We start from the raw sequence: 22,895 nt of genomic DNA on the forward strand, positions 1-22,895 counted from the left end.
GAACCAGCGACTCAGTGACCTTCTTGCTGTGAGGCGACAGCACTATCCATTGTGCCACTGCATCACCATTTTATTAATAATCTGCTGATAATTTTAATGACTTAATTATTTGTTGTACTTCAGGTTATTTCATTACAAAGCTGTAACTGAAGTCGTGGTTTTTTGTATGTTCTGTTCTTGTTTTTTACCTTGAGTAAATCTTCCTGTTTATCGCTAATCCTCAACTATCATTTAATTAGTCATTTAATTAATTCATTTAATTCAGCTTTGCCTCATGTTTCTTGAACACTCAGTAGTGTGGACACTTGGAAGTGTTCAATTAAAACTGAGGTATTTACTCTGGGGTTTAAAGAGTTAAAGGTGTGAGAGGTAAAAACATGGTGTAAAAAATTATTTAACAGTAATATAATGTTAATTTAAACTATGGATGTAGACTGTAAAAAACAGTAGATTGCTGGCAACCACAGCTGCCAGTAGTTTACCCTAAAATCAGTTAAAAAAACAAACTGTATTTTACTGTAAAATCTGAAACAAATTTCTTCTGTATGTCACCGTTGTGGAGGAGAGTAGAGCCAGTGTTTGAATCAAAGATGAACAATGTACTGTTGATGTCATTCTGCATGTTTCTTTACTTAAAAACAGTGGCTATTTAGTTGCTGATGCAGTGTAAGAATCTCTCTGTGTTAATTCTAGCTTTACATGTATGATTGCTGCTGTGAAATTTAAGACATTTGGGTCAAACAATATGGGTGCAAATAGCACATTACTTCATAAACTCATACAGCAGTTGGCTAATTTGAGGCAGTCGCTTTCAGTAAAGAAAATGAGTTCACTTGAGTATTGTTTATATAAATGTAGTCCATGTATTTTTACAGCAAAATACGGTAAAATAACAGTACATTGCTGACAACTGCAGCTGCCAGCATTTTACTGTTAATTTACTGTTAAAATACTGTTATTTTAACAGTAACTTGCTGACAAATGTGCTGCCAGTAACTTACCGGTAGTTATCGGTTAGTTAACAGGACAATTTTTAACAGTGTAGGATAACAGTGCTTATTCAGATGCATAGGTGTTAATTCAATTCAGCCGTTTGAGTCTTTGTCCCACACTCCCACAGAAAAAGATTAAAATGCCTCCAACACTTGTCCTGCTATAGTTTTGAGTGTAGTGACAATTCTAAAAACTAAAGAATATAACTTTTCAGTTATTTACAGTTAGGTCCATAAATATTGGGACATCGACTCAATTCTGACATTTTTGCCTCTATGCACCAGAGCAAATGAACGAGATATACTTTAACTGCAGACTGTTAGCTTTCATTTGAGGGTATTCAGACCCAAATCAGATGAACGCTGTAGGAATTACATTAGTTTGCATGTGTGCCTCCCACTTGTCAAGGGACCAAAAGTAATTGCACAGAATAATAATCATAAATCAAAGTTCTCTTTTTTGTCAGCTGATTAATGGGATGATAACAGCCTTCTGAGCCTACCTGTAGGCACAGAAGGCCCCAACTGGCCCATATCTATCAGCTGATGACCACTGATAATGCCTATTCAATCAAGTGATAACATCCGAAGCGGGTGTTATTTGGCTCCTCGTACCATGGTAAAAAAAAAATTCCTGGGAATATTGACTCCTATACCTGGGCGAATCGGGGTCCATAACACAATTACTCCCATTTTCTCCATTTACTTTAGGGAAAATATTGCTCAGGTAGTTTACTTTTTTATTTAAAAGAAAGACTAGCAGCAAATGGACATTTAAACATGCCCACACAGTAGCTGCATGCTGCAGCATCCGCAGCACCACCCCACTGTATTACAAGATCTAATTGCTGATAACATTACTGTTTAGAGCATTTGAAATGGGTACCCACATATGTTGAATATAACCTTGTATGAAATTTGAGTGTAATTGACATTACAATGTTTTTAATTTTCTTTAACAATATTTTAACTACGACAGATACAACTGACAGATTATTTTAGTTAGTAAAATGCAATTAGATTCCCCCAGGACAAAATCCTGGGGGCAAATTCTGATATTGAAATCTTGATTTAAGATTTTTGTGCATGAATGTGCATGAATTAATGAAGTATTCTTGTAAACCTCTTACACTATATAAAAAAAAAGAAGAAGAACTGAAAAACACTTTGCCATGGTATACACGACAATAGTGCTCAATTTTAATGTGCACCAATGTGTTTGTGTTTTTATGCTTGTGTTGTATAACATTTGTTTGGCAAAGGTCAACTTTAAGGCATCAACTGTCTTCTTTAGAATTGGTGTTTCATACTATTTCTATTGATTATGGATAATTTATTTAGTTTACCTTGTAACTTATAACTTGAACAACCTAAAAATAATTTCAGTTATTAATAGTATTTTATCTGTTTCTTTTTCCTTAGCTGAACCTCTGGTGCAGGTGGATGGGAAACCGACCTGTTGTTTCTTCAAGTTTAGTCCAAAACTGATGTTTACCAAGGTCCTGAAGGCGCAGCTTTGGGTTTATCTGCAGCCACTAAAACAAACGTCCACTGTTTACCTGCAGATCCTGCGTCTTAAACCTATCACTGAGCAGGGAAGCCGACATATACGTATCCGATCACTCAAGATTGAGCTTGATTCTCAAGCAGGTCACTGGCAGAGCATTGACTTCAAACATGTGTTGCAGAACTGGTTCAAGCAGCCACATACAAACTGGGGTATTGATATAAATGCCTATGATGAAAGTGGCAATGACCTGGCTGTCACATCTTTGGGGCCTGGAGAGGAGGGACTGGTAAGGACCCTTAGATCTTTTTGGCAAAAAAATAAAACATGTGTATTTAAAAAATGTGTGTATATATATATATATATATATATATATATATATATATATATATATATATATATATATATATATATATATATATATATACACACATTGTATAATTTTTTTATAAACACATTTGTTTTATTTTTTATTTTTTTTATATATATGTACAGTGCGTGTGTGTATGTGTGTGTGTGTGTGTGTGTGTGTTTAATTCCCCATAATTTTCAAAACGTGTATATTTTTATATGGTATAAATTCTAACAATATGTGTTAAATGGAATGTATGATATAATAGTAATATATACAAATGTTAAATGGTACTTTTTTTACCGTTTGTCAGCAATATATATTAGATTTATATATATTATTTTTATTTATTAATTTTATTATTTGCTCTTATATTTTTATAATCTCATATTTTATAAGTTTTTTTTTGCAACGTGCATAAAATGTAGGCTACTTTTGTCTTTAAGCCATATGTCAAATTACTTTAAATATTTATTTATTGTTTCATTTTTCACAGTTTTCATAGTTTTCTGGGCAAAAGTAGAGATTAAGGGGGCTGTATGTGAGTTTTTGGCTCCTCAAAAGCATAAAAATACAATAATATGTTTGCAGATATTTAAGAAAAATGGTAAGTAAACATTCTTGTTTGTCTGAAAAACAAATGCTGATGTCAGATTATTTGCTTTGAAAATGCTGTAATGTGCCGGGACATCTGTCTTTGTTTTGGTCATTTAACCCACCCAATGCCAGTTTAGCCATTACTGTGGTTCAACACCCCAGGTTTCCTTAGTGAAAAACTGCATATTTGATTTATTAAGTCAGGAAGGCTGTCAAAACCAATAGTATCTTGATGCAACCTTTTTGATGCATGCTAAGATCTCTCAGCAATATAATGTGAGACACAATGCACTCAATGGAGCTAGTGATGTCACTGTGAGGGGTACACTCAAAAAAAAAAAATGATTTGTTGGCTTTAATTAATTTTTTTTATGTCAACAGGTTCCACGTAACCAAGTAAAGTTACCTTAAAGAAAGAATATTTATTTGAGTAAACTTAAGTTAGTTACATAAAGATAAAGTTGTTTAGTTCAATCAACACTACAAAATTTGTTTACACTGTTAAAAAAAAAATCTGTTAAATTTACGGAAAAAGACCGGCAGTCGTTGCCAAGAATTTTCTGTAAAAATATGGAAGTTTTATAGGAGTGTTTAAATTTACAGAAAATATAACCGTATTTCATCAACTGATACAATGGTCAATTCAGAAAAAAATAGCTTAGCTCACAGAAACAAAGTCATTCAATGCTCTAATGTGTTCATGTGTGTACAATTAGCAAACAGATTTTCACTGCATTAGAAACTACACAGTTACTTTTAAACAAAAGAAGAAGCAGCACAACATCAGATATACTTTGTTCATATTGGACTTGCACACAGATGCTACTATCTTCCACAATAGGGTTTAGGGTGGAGTTAGGTGAGCCTATTCAAAAGCATTGCATGCAGCTCAGATTGCATCTGGATCAGGTCTGCAGCCAGAATAGCAGACAAAATGAGATGCAGATTCATGCCCCATTCACACAGGGTGTCAGCATCAACGCTTCCCATTCACTTTGAATCGATGACGTCAAGCGTTGCTGAACTGCATTGTGGATCTGTCAGCACTGCTTGGGACTAGCTCAACTTTTCAAGCTTCGACGGAAGTGTCAGCCAATCAGATCGCTGACAATAAGTTCTGGTACCTTTTCAGAAATATTATATGTAAGAAAATCCTCCCATACCAACTTTGGTGGTAGGCAGGGAAAATTAGGGAATAAAGAACCAGCGCAGTGCCTGGTTTGTAAATAACGGAAAAGATGTGAAGGTGCGAGTTCTAATTCAGAAGATAACATTGTATAAGAGCAGAAGATACCATCCCTATACAAATCTCTGAAATATAGCAAGTCTCGCCACACCAAAAATGCAGGGTCAGTGACCGTTGGAGGAAACAAGTGATTCATGGATAGTGGCATTAATGAGGAGGCAGAGGTAAACTTAAAATGCCGCCTAAATTGAGACCAAATCCTGAGAGTTGATGAGACTACTATATTATCTGTATACATGGAGGGATTAATAGGTAAAGCGGCAGTAAGTAAGGCCTGTAACGAAGTGGAAAGACATGATTTTGCCTCTAATTTCCACCAGGGAGCATTACAGGAGTTGAACCAAAACATAGTCTTATAAATATTAACAGACCAGAAGTAAAACTTAAAGTTTGGTAGAGATAACCCCCCACTCAATTTGCAATTTTCAAGCAGAACTTTACGAACTCTAGGTACTTTACCATTCCATAGAATAGGGGTAACAATTTGGTCAACAGACTTAAAAAAGCTATTTGGCAAAAACAATGGAATACATTGAAATAATAATAAAAATTTAGGAAGAACATTCATTTTCACTGTATTAATCCTTCCAATTAATGATAAAGGAAGATTCTGCCACCTTTGGAAGTCAGATTTGGTTTGAGCCAATAAAGGGGTATAATAACCAGATTTACACAGCCTATATGAAACCTCAGAGTCTTTAAGTTGCAGGGCTAAATCATTAACAGGGAAACACTCACTCTTCTTAAAATTTATTTTATAACCAGAAAATGATCCAAATTTGTTGAGAATGGAAATGATAGAAAGGTGATTGGGTTTGAGACATATAATAACAAATCGTCAGCATAAAGTGATAGTTTAGTTTCAATATTAGAACGGGAGATTCCTTTAAAAGAAACAGAGGATTGTAAGGCAATTGACAGTGGCTCAATCGCCAGGGTGAATATCAGAGGGGAGAGTGGGCATCCCTGCCGTGTACCTCTTCCTAATTTAAAATATTGTGAATGTATACCATTTGTGTGTACACTGGCCTGGGAGTGAGCATATAAGAGATGAATCCATGAAATAAACGTGTTCCCAAACCCAAATTTTTTGAGTACAGCAAAGAGGTAGGGCCATTCAACCCTGTCAAATGCTTTTTCAGCATCAAGAGCAAGAACAACCTCAGGGACAGCACAAGAATGTTTGGAATATATATTATTCAAAAGAGTACGAACATTAAAAAACAAATGTCTCCCTTTAATAAAACCTGTTTGCTCTTCAGATATTTATTGTGGGAGTATATTTTCCACACGGATAGCCAAAACTTTTTGCATCATCATTCAATAATGAAAGGGGCTTATAGGAGCTACAAGAGGTGGGATCTTTTTCCCTTTTTAAAAGTAATATATTGAAAGCTTGAGTCATCATCTCAGGCAAAGATACCCGTTCCAATGACTCAGCAAAAACAGATAAGAGTATTGGAGCCAATTTATCTTGAAATTTCTTTAGAAACTCTATGGGGAAGCCGTCTGGACCAGGAGCTTTATTATTTTGCATCAGTGGGATTGCCTGTGTTATCTCTTCAATTCATAATGGGGCGTCAAGATTATTGGAGACAACTGAATCAATAATAGGGGCTTCCAAATTATCTAAGAAAGCAGTCATTACACTGGTATCTAAAGGAAATTCAGATGAGTATAAATCGGAGTAAAAAGACATAAAGGTGTCATTAATACCACATGGATCAGAAATCAATTTGCCAGAATGATTGTTGATCTGCAAAATATGGCATGAGGCTGACCTCCGTCTTAGTTAGTGTGCTAACAGTCGGCTAGCTTTTTCACCATATTCATAATATGAGCTGCGAGAGTGCAACAATAAATGTTCTGTGTTGGTTGTTGCAATAAGATCAAGCTCAACATGAAGATCCATATGCTATTTAAAGAGATCTGGAGATGGATTTATCTATAACTGTTGGTCAATATTACAAATTTTTTTACAGCTCTAGCAAATTAGCAGAGCGAGATTTGTTAAGCTGTGCAGAATATGATATAATTTGACCCTGTATAAATGCCTTAAGGGCTTCCCACATCAGTGAATAAGATGTCTCACTGTCTTGATTTGTAGCCAAATAAATATCAATTGATGAAGAAATAAACTCAATAAAATCATTTTCAGACAATAGAAGGGAATTAAACCTTCATGGTGGTAAAAAATTAGGTTGTGTAGACAGTTGAAGGTCAACACTGAGGGGGGCGTGGTCAGAAATAAAAATGGCATGATACTGAACTGAATTAACTTTAGGAGTGAAATGCTATCTATGAAAAAGTAATCAATATGGGAATATGAATGGTGAACTGGGGAAAAAAACGAAAAAAACTTTTGCCTGATTATTGAAAAATCTCTATGGATCTATACATCCATTACATGCCATAAATTCTGACTCAGCTTTGGATGTAGAAGTTGGAGTCAATACCCGAGGATTTGAACGATCCAACACAGGATCAATCACACAATTAAGATCAGTGGCAAAAATCAATTTGTGTGTATTTAATAAGGGGAGTGGTTCAAATAATTTGTTTATGAAATTTGGGTCATGAAAGTTAGGTGCATAAACATTAACTAACAGAACAGGATTCTGATATAGTGAGCCTACTATAATCAAAAATCGACCATTGCTATCAGCTATCACTTTAGTTAAAGAAAGTTGCACTCTTTTGTGAAATAGCACTGCCACACCTCTGGATCTAGAGTTAAAATTTGAGTGAAAAAACTCACCCACCTATGAACACCTCATTTTAATGTGATCTACATTTCTCAAATGGGTGTCCTGCAATAAAACAATATCACTATTAAGAAATAACCAGATTACAGATACCCTTAACATTCCAGCTTAGAAACCTAACTAAAGAACCCCTGGAATTCCCTCCATCAATCACCGACCCCGCCATCTATTATAGTGTTTAAGCCTGTTTGACAGTAAGGAAATACATTTGCAAACCTCCAAGAATAAGAAAGAAAGAAAAAAAAAGAAAGAAACAAAAAAAGCCTTGAACGAAACAACAAAAAACAAAACAAAATAATTAAATAAATAAAAATTGCACAGAACATACAGAACACCAACAAAACCCACCCACACCCTTGCACATTCAGGGTCCACAACAAACAAGGTAGGCCTCTGTGCTGACTCCAACTGGAGCCACATTGAAAGTTCAAGACTCACGATTAGAGAACAACTACCGGAGCTCTGTAGACTGTGTATAATCAATATTTACAACATATAAGTAGATATATAAATGAACAGGCTCCAAGCCATCAAGTAAAGCCAGATATAAGAAAATAAATAAAAATTCAATAATAATAATAAAAGAGCTGTGTCTAAGACAGTAAATGCAGTTGGCCAAATCCATGACGCATTATTAAAGAAACAAATAATAAAAAAATAATATATTGCAAAAGAGAAATTGCAATTATTCACCTTGATAAAAAATAAATAATTAAAAATAATAATAATAATAATAAAAGTATGTCCGATATGACTGGATTGATGCTATTCAAGAGACCGGAAAGCCAACAAACATTACTAAGTCACATATGTAAGAAAACATTAATTACATGGGTTACTGTCTCTCACAAGACTACGGTTTCACACCTTGCGATAATAGGGAATTGACATGTGCTTTTGCCTCATCTGGGCGATCGAACTGCCACTCTAAGCCATCGTGTGTAACGCGCAGACGAGCTGGATACAGAAATCCAAACTTGACTCTAGGGATCCCCCGCAGCTGCCGACGCACCTCTCCAAATGCCACACGTGCGCGAGCAACCAAGCGAGCTGCTTAAACCGGAAGTCCAGAAATTTAAATAAAGCCTTTTTTTTATGTGTGTAAATATATTTGTGTATTGCTGTACTTCCTTTGTGTATAAGGCAAAGTGTGTGTGTTTGGACCTGCACAGGCGCATAACTAACGCAATCTGCTGAACTGCTAAACTTTAGACCAACTTTTAGTTGGTCAATGGTGCAGCCTATTTCAGTTGCTCAAAATAGCAACGTGTTAACAATGCACCTTATCCTTTTTAGAAGTTAATTGTGATCTCGGCAGAAAGCCATCCGACTTAAAGCAGCCTATTTTTCCAGAATTTTTATTAAAAATATTTGGAGACAGGAAAAGTGCATTTTCACTCAGAGTATACTTGCTAGAGATGCTAGCAATTACTCCATGATTGAGTAATTGTCGATAAGTCATTTAATAGAGACATAATCAATGACTGGTTAAGCATGGACATTTAAATAATATGTTTTGCTTTGTGCTGTGAGAGACAGGTGCCCACAACTTCACATTATATTATATTGCAAATAGTTTATAAAGCCTGTACTGCCTCATTGTGTTCAAATGACTTGATTAAACAAATTACCAAACTGAAACGAGGTAATTTACCATAAGAAACTGACCAGGGCAATGGAGGACTTTGTCCTTAACAGTAAATAATAGCCTAATCTTTTATTTTTGATCATACAATTAACAAGACTTTAAATCTGAATTTGATTAAATTCAGGTTTAACTCTGAATATTTTGCATTTATTTATATTTTTATATATTTTTTTAAAATAATATATAATATATATAAAACAGAATATGAAATATTCTCAATAAGGGCGATGCAGTGGCACAGTAGGTAGTGCTGTTGCCTCACTGCAAGAAGGTCACTGGTTCGAACCTTGGCTCTGTTGGCGTTTCTGTGTGGAGTTTGCATCGCATGTTCCCTGCGTTCGCGTGGGTTTTCTCTGGTTTCCCCCACATTCCAAAGACATGCGGCACAGGTGATTTGGGTAGGCTAAATTGTCAGTAGTGTGTGTGTGTGTGTGTGTGCGTGCGTGCGTGCGTGCGTGCGTGCGTATGAATGTTTACCAGAGATGGGTTGTGGCTCGAAGGGCATCCGCTGCGTAAAAACGGGCTGGATAAGTTGGCGGTTCATTCCACTGTGGTGACCCCGGAGTAATAAAAGACTAAGCCGACAAGAAAATAAATGAATGAATATTCTCAATAATGTTTGTAAAGGAAATAGAGGCCCTATATGTGCCATTTACATATATTTAAAAAAAAGGAAAATTAATGCAAGTTTTACCAAAACTAGTGTGTGTAAAACACTTTACACTTTATAGTTTGCACAAAAAAAGAGAAGTAAAGAAGCTGTTACTCTACCCTTTTTAGAGCATCATTACAGACATTGGATCTGCAACAGAGCAACTACGGTTTTGAGAAACAAATCACTACATCATTAATTTCCCAAACGATGCATCATACTATGGTAGTTCAGTGGTGTATTACATTGATGTTTAAGAAACGTCACCCCAGTTTGTGTTTTGGTCGCGGAAACATAGGGGACCTTGTTTTGATGTTTGATCTCAAATGTTTTGTTTTTTTTTTGTAGATAATTGACCAACAAAAATATATTTTAAAATTAATATACAAATTATACAGAAAAAAATACATTTCAAAAAGAGATTGTTTTCCAACAAAGTATATATGGAAAGTAAGGATGCAATAAATTCTCCACTGCAACTTCACTGTAATTGATGTACCACAAACCTCTCCCTCAATTTTGTTTGACTAGATAAACCACCTTCCATTAAGATTTTCTCAGATGTGTGCACACTGATTTCCTTTATTTAACAAACTTTGGACAATTTAGTCTATTCAATTCACCTATACTACAACTTTGAACTAGGGGAGAAATCAGAACACCCAGAGAAAACCCATGCGAATATGACGAGAACATGCAAACTTCACACAGAAATGCCAACTGGCCCAGTCAGGACTCGAACCAGCAACCTTCTTGCTGTGAGGCAACAGTCCTAACCCCTCACCCACCGTGCCTCTAGAAAGAATTCAATTATTGATATCAAATTAAATTTGAAAGCTTTGGTGACAATTAACTAGTAAAAATGAATTACAGATATCAAGAATTATATTTCTACTACTTATAATGCAATTTCTGAAATTAATAAGTAACATTTTAACTTATAAATTTCAATGGGTAGAGAGGGGCAGGGCTGTCAACTTATCATAAGCTAGTGGTGAGTTTGATCCACTGGCAGAGGAGGGGGACATACAGACCTGGCAGGCTCAAACATATTATGAGGGTGCACTGTAAATGTCTGGCTGAACCAGATGAGGGATTTTTAGCTCTCACCTCTGGAAACAGTTTAATCAGTTCCTGAGGGAGGATGGATACATCGAGACTGAGTGGCCTATGTTCTCCAACCCCATTGTCGAAGCAGCCGCAATTAGCTGTCCCTGTAAGGCATTAGTGGCTGTGGCAGTGGCAAACCTTTCCTACTTTGAGGAATACTGATTTTTATCTTTTCAATCCCACAACATGCATTCCTTTGAGGATACAGATTTATAGGGGATACAGGAGTTGACTTGTCCATCACCCAAGCTGAAGTAACTGAGGTTGGCAGCAAGCTCCACAGTGGATAATATATCTTATATTGTTGTGAAGAAAGATCTGAGAAAAAAGGCAAAGCTCTCAATTTACCAATCTATCTGCATTCCTACTCTCACCTGTCATCATGGGTTATGGGTCATGACAGAAAGCAGGAGACTTCATATACAAGTTGGTGAAATGATCTTCCTTCACACGGTGGCTAGACACAACCTCAGATATAGGTTGAGGAACTCTCTCACTTTGGAGAAACTCAGAGTAGCCACTGCTCTTTCACATCAAGAGAAGCCAGTTGAGATGTTTCTGAAACCTTGCTTGAGTTTTTCAAGACTTTTCCCTGAGGGGAAGACCAAGGACACAGTGGAAGGACTATGTGTCTCTGCTGGTCTGAGAATGAACTGGTATTGCCACTGGAAGGTTTCTGGGAAAAGGGTAGTCTGGGGTTCCTTGTTGAGACCATTGCCCGGGCCCCTGTTAAGCAGCAGACAATGGATGGATGGAAAATTAAATGGTTGAATAACTAGCACTAGTAGACATGTTGGTAGTGGAAATGTAATTCCTGATATCAAATGTCAGCTATTTTTGGGGATCTGACAGTTCTGTCAGTAATGGAGATTCTGGCAGTGATGAAAGATCTTGCAGCGCTGGCAGTGGTGGAGGTAACTCTGACAGTGATAGCTCTGGTGGTGGTAGCAGCTCTGACAACTCAGGTGGGGGTGGCTATTCTTTTAGCTCAGATGATGGTATTTCAAGGACAGGGACTATGGCAGAAACTATGAGACAACAAGACTCAGGACAAGAAACCATCTTCTAAATCAGCAGCGAACTGGCAGCTATAGACTGAGATGGCAGATTGGCTGCAACTATCTACTGAGCTGGTGACATGGTTGTGATTTTGTGCCATGACTGTGGTAGAGGACTGATGAATAGGAGACAGGATTATGGGTGATGCCAGCATAATAGTGTTGTACCCATCGCCAGCTGGTCAGACGCTGAGAACAGACTTGCTGATCCAAGTGCAGTTTATTCAAGATTAGTTTGGCAGGCAACAGTCAACATAGGTAAACAGGTAAATGCAGATAATGCAAAAGGCATAGTCATAAATAGGCGAATGGTCAGTCCTGGCGGCAAGCCTTGTAAACAAACAAACAAACAAACAAAGTGAAAGTCAAACACGGCAGGGCAAGGCAAAGGAAAACACATCGTAATGCTAACAGAACAGTGTCACAAGACTCAGCCCTGATGCGTTTGTGTGTGCTGTTTTAATAGTCCTTGTAATATACATCCACTACCACACTAAAAAAGTTTAAATTTACTAAAAAATACTACAAACATAAAGATGAAATTAAAAATTGAAATATGAATATTATGTATAATCTCATGTATATATATATATATATATATATATATATATATATATATATATATATATATATATATATATATATATGTGTATATTAGGGGTGGGCCGCTATTGGCGTTAACGTTCTGCGTTTATGCGAGACTTAATACAATAAAAAATATCATCGTTAATCTATTCTCAAAGTCGAAGACACAGTACTGACTACGCTTACATGGTTGTCTATAATCTAGTTATTTTCCTTAATAGACAATAATATAATTAAGGTGTTTATGTGAAGTGCTTTTATGTAAGAGTTTCCTGTAATTTTGGGTGACTAACTGCAGTTCGGCAGTTTCACTTTAACTTATGAACATTTAATTCATGCCCCCATGACCAATTGGGGTATTAGACACAAATAAAGAGTAAGGACTGGTGAGAGTGTTATGGAATTTAATAACACACGAAAGAAAAAACTCCACATTTCGCAATATCTGTGTGTCGCAAAACTCGGCGTCTCTCCAGTTTCTGCAGTTTCGCTGTATTATTCTTGCTCATTTCGGGTCTGTTCCTGCAGAACAGTAGTGATCTTCGACTCATCCCTGAGATTGCCAAAACACCCAAGACTGAGTGTACTGCCCAGCCGGGCGGAAGTGTTCGAAGGCGGCGTCAAGACCAGAAACAAAGACGGGTGAAGCGCGGTGGGCTAAAAGCTAAGCTAAAGCTAACACCACAATGGCTTTCTTTACCCAGCATCTTTCTCGCCAATGTACGGTCACTGGTAAACAAAATGGGTGAGATTCGACTGCGCATCAACCACAGCAAAATATTATGGAACTGTAATGTCATGATTTTCACAGAAACATGGCTAAACAGCGGGATACCAGACAATGCTGTATCTTTAACTGAGCATGACACATTCCGAGCAGACTGAACGGCAGATGACTCTGATAAGACCAAATGCGGAGGATAATGCATTTATATTAATCACTCAATTTAGTGATTTTAAACACTCAAACTTTAAAGACAGTGCTTCCCAAATTCTATCAAAATATTTTCTGCCACACAAGAGGAAACAAAACCTTAGACCATCTTTACACAAACATGGCTGAAGCTCATGCTGTGACCCCCTCCCCCACTTGGGTCAATTAGATTACCTTTCTTTGTTCCTCACCCCTAAAGCCTGATTTATACTTCTGCGTCAAGTGACCGGCGTAACCCACGGCGCAGGCAGCGCGCGTAGCTGTGCATTTATACTTCTGCGCGCTGTCTCTGTTGGTCTGCATTAACACTTCCGAAACGCTAGTTGGCAGTGAGGTGTTAATGTTCCTCTGTGTCGAGTTTCTTCTCTGCTTTTTTGCTTTTCCTGAACACTTCCGGGATGTACAAGTGGCTCAAACTTGCTCATTTTGAGGCAGGAACCGGCGGACGTTCAACAACTTTTAACCATGAGGTAAACACAAAACAAAACTTTCCATCCGGAGCTCCTTCACGGGACTCCACACTTGTAAACAATCGCTCGCGCCATTCGCGCGGCTCTCGGTCCCGCCCAGACTCGTCAGTGCTACCAAGCCGAACAATCACAGAGCTTACGCTACCCGTCGTTGCGACGTGTAGTTACATTTTTTAAGAGGTGCACGTCAGTGACGGCGACGGCCACGGCGAAGGGCTATGCGTCAGCGCCGTAGCATACGCCGGTGTTTGACGCAGAAGTATAAATCAGCCTTAAGTACTCACCACTTATCAACCGTGTAAACCCATCAGTGAGGACCATCAATTTGTGGCCAGCAGGGGTAGACACCACACTCCAGGACAGGTTCCAACACACAGACTGGAGTATGTTTGCTTCCCAGGCCACATGTGGCTCTCACACAGACATTGACAGTTACACTTCCTCTGTTCTGGAATACATTGACACCACTATAGACATTGTTACAACCCAAAAGCAAATAACCACATACCCAAATCAAAAGCCATGGATGAACAAGGAGGTGCGCCTCCTGCTGAAGGCACTCAACATTGCCTTCAGATAAGGGGATTCACAGGCTTACAGCACTTCCAGAGCTAATCGAAAGAGGGACATCAAAAAGGCCAAGCACTGTTCCAACTCTGATCCTCAGCACATGTGGCAGGGCATCCAGGCCATTTGCAACTACAAACTCAGCCAGTCCACACCCATAGCCACAAATGTCTCCTTCCTGAATGAGCTAAATGACTTTTATGCCCAATTTAAAAGAGACAATAAAGAACACTACACCAGGATCACTTCCTCAACCGACCACTCACCTCCTTAGAAGTCTACACCGCACTGAGGCCCCGTTTACACTAATGCGTTTTAGTTTGAAAACGCATAAGTTTTGCTACGGTTACGCCATCCGTCCACACTACGCCGGAGTTCTCGAGCGCCGAAAACGGAGCGTTTCGAAAACGCTGGAGAGGCCGTTTTCATTCTGAAACGCTGCTGCTCCGTCTCAGTGTGGATGGGGAAAGACTGAGACATCTGAAAACGGAGGCGGGGCTGCAAACGTTCGCCTATCTGATTGGGGCTTTTCCTCAATATTAAGTAGCCCACACACAGTTCAGTCTCGCATCCTCTTCTTGTAAGTTAAGACTTCGCAAGTTTGATCAAGGCTGCAGTCTCCCCCTTCTCAGTTTGATATGGAAAACATACCGAGGACACGCGTAAATCTTCAAAGGGAACAGTGTACTTTATAACTTCATTCACATCACCTTGGCTACGTTGTTTCACTTTCTCAACAATAAAATGTAAACATGATTTAAGGAACTGCCTATTTTCTTTTTAATATTAGAAAACTTAACAGACAGCAGAAATGTTGAGGCGCCGTGCTGCATATATGAGCGTCATCTTCACTGTGTGGATATTTATAACAAAACGGAGCCTATAACAACTGCCTCCTTTCAATTTCAGTGAAAATACGAAACGCACCCTCTCTTTTGCTGAATATCAGTTTTAATAATCGACAATTATAAAAGTATAACATACAATAAGTTTATACATTGTAGGAAATAAAGGCAAGCGATCAGTCAATGTACCTGGATTAATCATTAACTTATCGCACTTAACCAAAACATGTTACCCGTGAACAAGTAACTTAATAGATTTCAATGACCAAAGTTAGGGAATTGGCCTATGTCGTTAGATAAAGACAACAACATGAATGAAATATCACGTTTAGCAAATATAGTGAGATTAGATCCAGCGGGAGATGCGTGATGAGCAGTCCAACAAGCAGAGCTCTCATCTGGGTAGAAATGCTGGAGCGCTTGCCCGAGAGTGTGTGTGTGGTCACGTGATGTGCGTTTTCAGCGTTTTGGTGTGGACGGAGAGTTGTTCAGAAACGCTGGGTAAAACGCGAGTGTGGACGCGGATCGTTTTCATTCTACAACGCCGTTTTAAAACTAAAACGCACTAGTGTAAACGGGGCCTGAGTGGGATCAATATGCCTAAAGCTGCGGTCACACTGGGCTTTTCCTCTTATAGATTTCCATTCACATGCACACAAATGCGTCAGACCAGATAAGCGGGGTGATGCTTCAAGTTTCGCAGGTTGCTGCAGTGCTAAGTTCAAGCTTGGTGAACTCTGACCTGCAAAATCACATTACTTGACTACATGAGACCAATCGAGGATCAAAACATGACATCTCTGGACAAAAATTTAAAACATGGACCAATCGCTCGCTTTTTTAAATGTCTAATAAGCTTGTTTAATCCTACCCCTTTTCGCAGCGCAGCACGACAGAATATCGCATGCTCAAACTCTAGTGTGATTGCAGCTTAAGGCTGCTGGACCAGACGGTATTCCTGGGGGTATTCCTCAAAGCATGTGCAGAACAGCTCACTGGGGTATTCACAGAAATTTTTAAACTGTCACTTAACCTAGCAGCTGTACCAACATGCTTTAAAACCCCCTCTATTGCGCCAGTGCGGAAATACTCCAGCCCAACATGCCTGAATGACTACCGCCCTGTAGCACTCACACCCATCATCATGAAGTGCTTCGAGCGGTTGGTCCTGGCACATCTGAAAAACTCTCTGCCATCCATTCTGGACCCACATCAGTTTGCCTACCATGGCAACAGGAGCACAGAAGATGCAGTCTCCATAGCACTGCACTCTTTACTCACACACCTGGACAATAAACACTTATACACAAATGCTGTTTGTTGACTTCAGCTCAGCATTCACCACAGTCATACCCTCTAATTTATTTATCAAACTTAAAGACTTGGATATCGACAAGTCTCTCTGCAACTGGGTTTTGGACTTTCTCACTAACAGACCTCAGAATGTTAGATCAGGCCACATCTGCTCCACCACCATCACACTCAACACTGGTGTACCACAGGGCTGTGTGCTGAGCCTCTTCCTCTACTCCCTTTTTACCATTGACTGTAGGCCTGTGAACAGATCCAACACTATCATCAAATTTGCAGATGACACCACAGTGATTGGTCCAATTAGCAACAATAATGAGACTGCCTACAGGGAGGAGACACAGCATCTGGCCACTTGGTTCACCGACAATAATCTGCTCCTTAACACCAACAAGACCAAGGAGCTCAATGTGAACGAACAGGCTCACATGATCCCATCGACACCAATGGGATGGCTGTTGAGCCTGTCTCAGCCTTCAAGTTCCTGGGGACCCACATCTCAAAGGACCTTTTATGGACAACCAACACCTCCAGCCTGGTCAAGAAGGTTCACCAGTGCCTATTTTTCTTAAGAAGACTTAATTTAAGAAGACCCAGCTCTCATCAACTGTGTTGGTTATCTTCTACCGCTGCACAATAGAAAGCATCCTGACCAACTCCGTCACAGTCTGGCATTGAAGCTGCTCTGTTGCTGAGCGTAAGACACTACAGCTGGTGGTGAAAACTGCCCAGTGCATCACAGGGACCACACTGCCAGCTATAAAGGACATTCAGAAGAAACACTGTCTGCGCCAAGCATGCAGTATTCCTAAAGACTCCTGTCACCCTGCTCACAGACTGTTTTCTCTCCTGCCTTACGGTAGGCGCTTTAGGCTCCCCCGAACAAAAACCAGCAGATTGAGGAACAGCTTTTCCCCCAGAGTTGTCTCCCTTTTGAACTCTGCCCCTTATTGACTCTTTTGCCCCCCAATACCCCTCCCACTGTCCTCTAACTTATACTCCTCACAATCATTGCACTATTTTACATTTGCACATTTAATAATTGTTATATTCATTGCACTGATTCATTTATTTGAACTGTACATACCCACTGCACATGGACATTTGTCATTATGTACACACCCACTGTAAATATACATTTGTAATTATGTTTATCTATCTGCACACTTCTGATTATTAATAGCAACCTGTACATAAATTAAATTATTGTTAATCCTGGTTATAGCTAATATAACATTAATATATGTTTATAGTACATTCATCTGTAAATATCACCATAATTTTACAATTGCACTTTATAACTTATACCTGTATCCTGCACTTGCTGCTGTTGCACTGCTGGTTAGACCTAAACTGCATTTCGTTGCCTTGTACTTGTACATGTTTAAGATTAGCTAATCAAAATACGTGTCAGGTTAAGGTAATCAAAAATCGCAGTTTCGAGCTTATGTAGCCCTACAGTTCAAAATACATGTTTAACTGAATAAACAGTTAGAAAAAGCACAAGTACATCTTGTGGAACATCATTTTTTTTATCACCAACACAGTGGTTCAACACGGTTCGTACGTTTTCGATACAGCAAAAAAAAAAAAAAAAGCTAGAGGATTTCTCTAATTTAATTTTTTTAATACATTAAAACTAACATCATAAAAGTATGATCTTGTTTTTTTTCTATTACTTTAAACAGTTATATAGCTATACATCTGGGGTTTCTGCTTAGCAGTAAATAAAACAAATCCTTCTTTATACTAAAAACCAAAAAGCTTGCTATAAAAAATATATGTAATATTGTAGTTAAACAAATAAAAAGAAAAGAATAATTTAGTTTTTATATGGAACTTTCAGTCTATTTTTAAGTTGTTTTTTTTCAGAAAGATGAGTGTCCACCTTTCCATCAGACAGCACAGATCTGCTTGATTTGATTTGCTTGATAGTCCCGAACTATGCTTGGAAGGCTGTTCCAGAGTTTAGGTGCCAGATATGAGAAAGAGCTACTGCCTACAGTTTATTTTGATATTCTGAGAATAATCAATTGTCTAAAATTAATTGAGCGTAAAGGACACGCAGAGCTCCCTTAAATACTGAGGAGCTAAGCCGTTCAGTGCTTTGTAAGTAGTCAATAAAATATTTAAAAAGCCCTGTTAAAAAAAATCTGTAAAATTTACGGAAAAATACCAGCAGCTGTGGTTGCCAGAATTTTTCTGTAAAAGTTTATACAACTGTTAAAATATAGGAAAAATAACCACATTTCATCAACTGATACAATTTTTAAGTACACAAAAACATAGCTTAGTGCATAAAAATGTTGTCATTCAATGTACTAATGTGTTCATGTGTGTTTACAATTAGCACACAGATTTTCACTGCATTGGTAACTACACAGTTACAGTTAAACAAAAGAAGATGCAACATAACATCAAATACTGTTAGTTCATCTCGGACTTGCACGCAGGTTGCCAGTAACCTACTGTTTTTAACATTTTACATTCGTAATTTCAGTTTGCAGAATATTTCTGTTAAAAAGACATTCCACAGTATTTTTCATCAAACACATTTAACCTCTTAAATCCCAGAGCACAATCCTCACTAGCGTCCTCACTACAGAAGGTTGAACACTCAGACAGTGATGAAGTTAATGAGATAATTAAGTGTCTAATTAAAGGAGGATTGAGAATTATTAATTAACAACTATTAACCGCAGAAGGAAAGAAAAACACAAATCAAAGCCAAAACCAAAGATGAAATCAACTGAAAATAAAACTCTAAATGAAATAATATTGAATAAAAATAAAACAGATTACACACAAAAAAATATAATTTCTCAAGATCTCACCAGAGATCAATAAAAAACTCCACAAACATCAGGGGCCTCATGTATCAACGCTGCGTACGCACAAAAACTTTGCGTACGCCAGGTTTCACGCTCAGAATCGCTCACGTTTGGATTTACTAACAATGAACTGAACGTGGGAATGTGCGCAGGTTCACGGCAGCTTTCTGGCAGGCGTACGCACATTTTTTGTGCGTGTCTGTTTTATTTTCATTGGCGACTCCTAGAGGCAGTTGTGTTAAATTCTTCTCTACAAAGTGTCTGATCCTTGCAATGGCAGCTGTATGAGACGGGTTCATATAGTAGGTATGTAAGATTTCCATACCATACAGTTGACCAGCTAAACATTAAAGCACAATTTGCAGCGGTCGCCTGTTTTCCCAATGTAATCTGAGCAATCTACTGCACGCACATTGCTATAAAGACACTATCTGAAGATGAATTTGCATGCGTGAATCAGAAACATTTACATTCAATAAATGTGCAAAAAAATATGATGCACAAACTTATTGATGTTTCCTACTTGTCTTTCTCGTGATAAATAGTAGGCAAAATCTGATATGTAGCGGGGAAAAAAAAGAAGAAAGAGTTCATCAGACGCTGGATTCGAGCCGAGTTTATGCTCGAACGTGACAGTACATGATCACATGCTTCTTATAAGGTGCGCCACTGAGACTGCTAAAGGTTCTGCAACATTTTACAGATATAAACCACACTATTTCTTTTTTAAATGCACTCAGTGCGATGTTCAGACCCAACTGTGTTAACCGTATCAGCTAAACTCTCCCACTCTATTTTTTTCTTTTGTTGTTAATTCCGGAGAACAAACTTGCAAATAACACCGCTTTTCTCCGGTCTACCTCCGAAAGCAGCACCTCCATTTCACATTCTGTTCAAAGTTTCTCTTTTTGCTTGATTTTGCCGTTGCTTTTTCGTTGGGTTTTTACATTAGCATAGTCATTAGCATATTCATACGGGGGAGGAGGCAGGGAGGGGTTTTGTGCTCGTGCATGTTGCGCTCAGTTTCACGTTCATTCAGATGTACAAAAGAATATGCGTGAGATTCGGCGTACGCAGTGTTTCATACATCTGAATTTTTTTCTGCGTACGCACATTTACAGCTTTGTGCGTACGCAATGTTTTAGTAAGATTTCCACGCAAGTCTTCGTACATGAGGCCCCAGGAGCTTCATTTATTATTGACCTTTCACTTTATATCTGACACATGAACAAAAGCTCTTAAAGAATATTTTGTTCATTTGAAGTCACCGTGATGGAGGACAGAGTCTGCTTTAGTTGGGCTCTTCAACTATATGCTATAGTTTTTAAATTGGCTGTTTGAATTAATTGTGTCCACCACACATTTTGTGTAGCATGAAAAGCCAATGAAACAAAACAACAATACTTCTGATAAGTTTAGATATAATATCATAACCACCCTCATCTGCTTGTGCACTCATTGGATATCTTGTTATTTATAAGTGAGAAATGATTATCATATGTAAAGGAAACAGCTTGATCTACAGCTGCCATTAACTTTGGCAGGTCTAAATACACCATCCATAATGAGAATGCTTGATCTAAAGCAGAACTTAAAAACACACAGACATCAACAATTAGTCTTTGAATCTCACCAATGGTGACAAACAAAAAATCTAATAAAAATCAACCCAGAACAATACAAAAAATACTGAAATATTACCCACCAAGAACAAAATAAAGTAAAGGAAAAGAAAAAGATTGTAAGAACTTTAAGCTGCATAATATTTTCATGATGTAATGCATGCTGGGATTTTTGTACTATGCTGGCACCTAGCATGCATTACAGTATAAATGAATTAAGCAGCTTTTTTTAGCAACCATGGTTGAGGTTCCTAATTCCTGATCTCTGTGTGTCTAATGTGCAGCTGTAGATCTCAAAGGCAGGTAAATGTGCTACGAATCTGATACTTTTCCCTCTCATGTGACTAAGGTGATTACAGTGTGAACAGCTTAAACTGCATAGAGTCTGAACTTTTCAGGTCAGATCTGTGCCACTCTCACATGTAGTCTTAATTCAGACACAGATCTGGGGCCTCATGTATGAAGACTTGCGTGGAAATCTTACTAAAACATTGCGTACGCACAAAGCTGTAAATGTGTGTACGCAGAAAAAAATTCAGATGTATGAAACACTGCGTACGCCGAATCTCACGCATATTCTTTTGTACATCCGAATGAACGTGAAACTGAGCGCAACATGCACGAGCACAAAACCCCTCCCTGCCTCCTCCCCCGTATGAATATGCTAATGACTATGCTAATGGCAAAACCCAACGAAAAAGCAATGGCAAAATCAAGCAAAAAGAGAAACTTTGAACAGAATGTGAAATGGAGGTGCTGCTTTCGGAGGTAGACCGGAGAAAAGCGGTGTTATTTGCAAGTTTGTTCTCCGTAATTAACAACAAAAGAAAAAAAAATAGAGTGGTAGAGTTTAGCTGATGCGGTTAACACAGTTGGGTCTGAACATTGCACTGAGTGCATTAAAAAAAAGATATAGTGTGGTTTATATCTGTAAAATGTTGCAGCACCCTTAGCAGTCTCAGTGGCGCACCTCGAGTTGTAAGACGCATGTGATCATGAATTGACACGTTCGAGCATGAACTAGGCTTGAATCCAGCATCAGATGAACTCTTTCTTCTTTTTTTCCCCGCTACATATCAGATTTTGCCCACTATTTATCACGAGAAAGACAAGTAGGAATCATCAGTAAGTTTGTGCATCATATTTTATTTGCACATTAATTGAATGGAAATGTTTCTGATTCACGCATGCAAATTCATCTTCAGATAGTGTCTTTATAGCAATGTGCGTGCGGTAGATCGCTCAGATTACATTGGGAAAACAGGCGACTGCTGCAAATTGTGCTTTAATGTTTAGCTGGTCAACTGTATAATATGGAAACCTTACATACCTGCTAGATGAACCCGTCTCATACAGCTGCCATTGCAAGGCTCAGACACTGTAGCTGCGTCCCAAATCGCATACTTATGCACTATTCTACGCCATTTTGTAGTATAAATAGTGTAAGTAGTGTGTTCACACTGAAAACTCTAAAAATAATGAGTGCACTTTAATTACCCGGATGATGCACTCATTCAGCCGCTAAAATGAAGTGTGTAATGATGGACACTTCACGCACTCAACGACCGCAGGTTTGCTTACGTAGTGGAAGGGGCGGAGCTATCGGACGCACATGTTGAATAACTTTATTTATTTTGGATGGTGAAAGCAAAATTCTTTTACGAGAGTGATTATAGCGCCTCCCGATAGTGATTGCTCACGGCAGGTATTATTTGATAACTCGGCCGTTTACTTCAATGATTTGGCAACCGTCAAACGTCATCAGGGAAATTGTTTGAATTTCCGCTTAGTAAAAAAAACATT

General features: G+C 38.3%; 1 protein-coding gene across 2 annotated transcripts in view; it reads left to right on the forward strand.

The window, feature by feature from the left end:
- gdf11 (growth differentiation factor 11) overlaps nt 1-22,895 on the forward strand; it is a 116,131-nt gene that overhangs the window by 87,877 nt on the left and 5,359 nt on the right. For both annotated transcript variants that reach the window (NM_212975.2, NM_001444352.1), the window contains 1 exon segment: nt 2,415-2,788. In NM_212975.2, coding sequence (NP_998140.1) covers nt 2,415-2,788 — 374 coding nt within the window.

The sequence above is a fragment of the Danio rerio genome, chromosome 11 (assembly GCF_052040795.2).
Source record: "Danio rerio strain M-AB ecotype USA chromosome 11, GRCz13ab, whole genome shotgun sequence".
Lineage (NCBI taxonomy): Eukaryota > Metazoa > Chordata > Actinopteri > Cypriniformes > Danionidae > Danio > Danio rerio.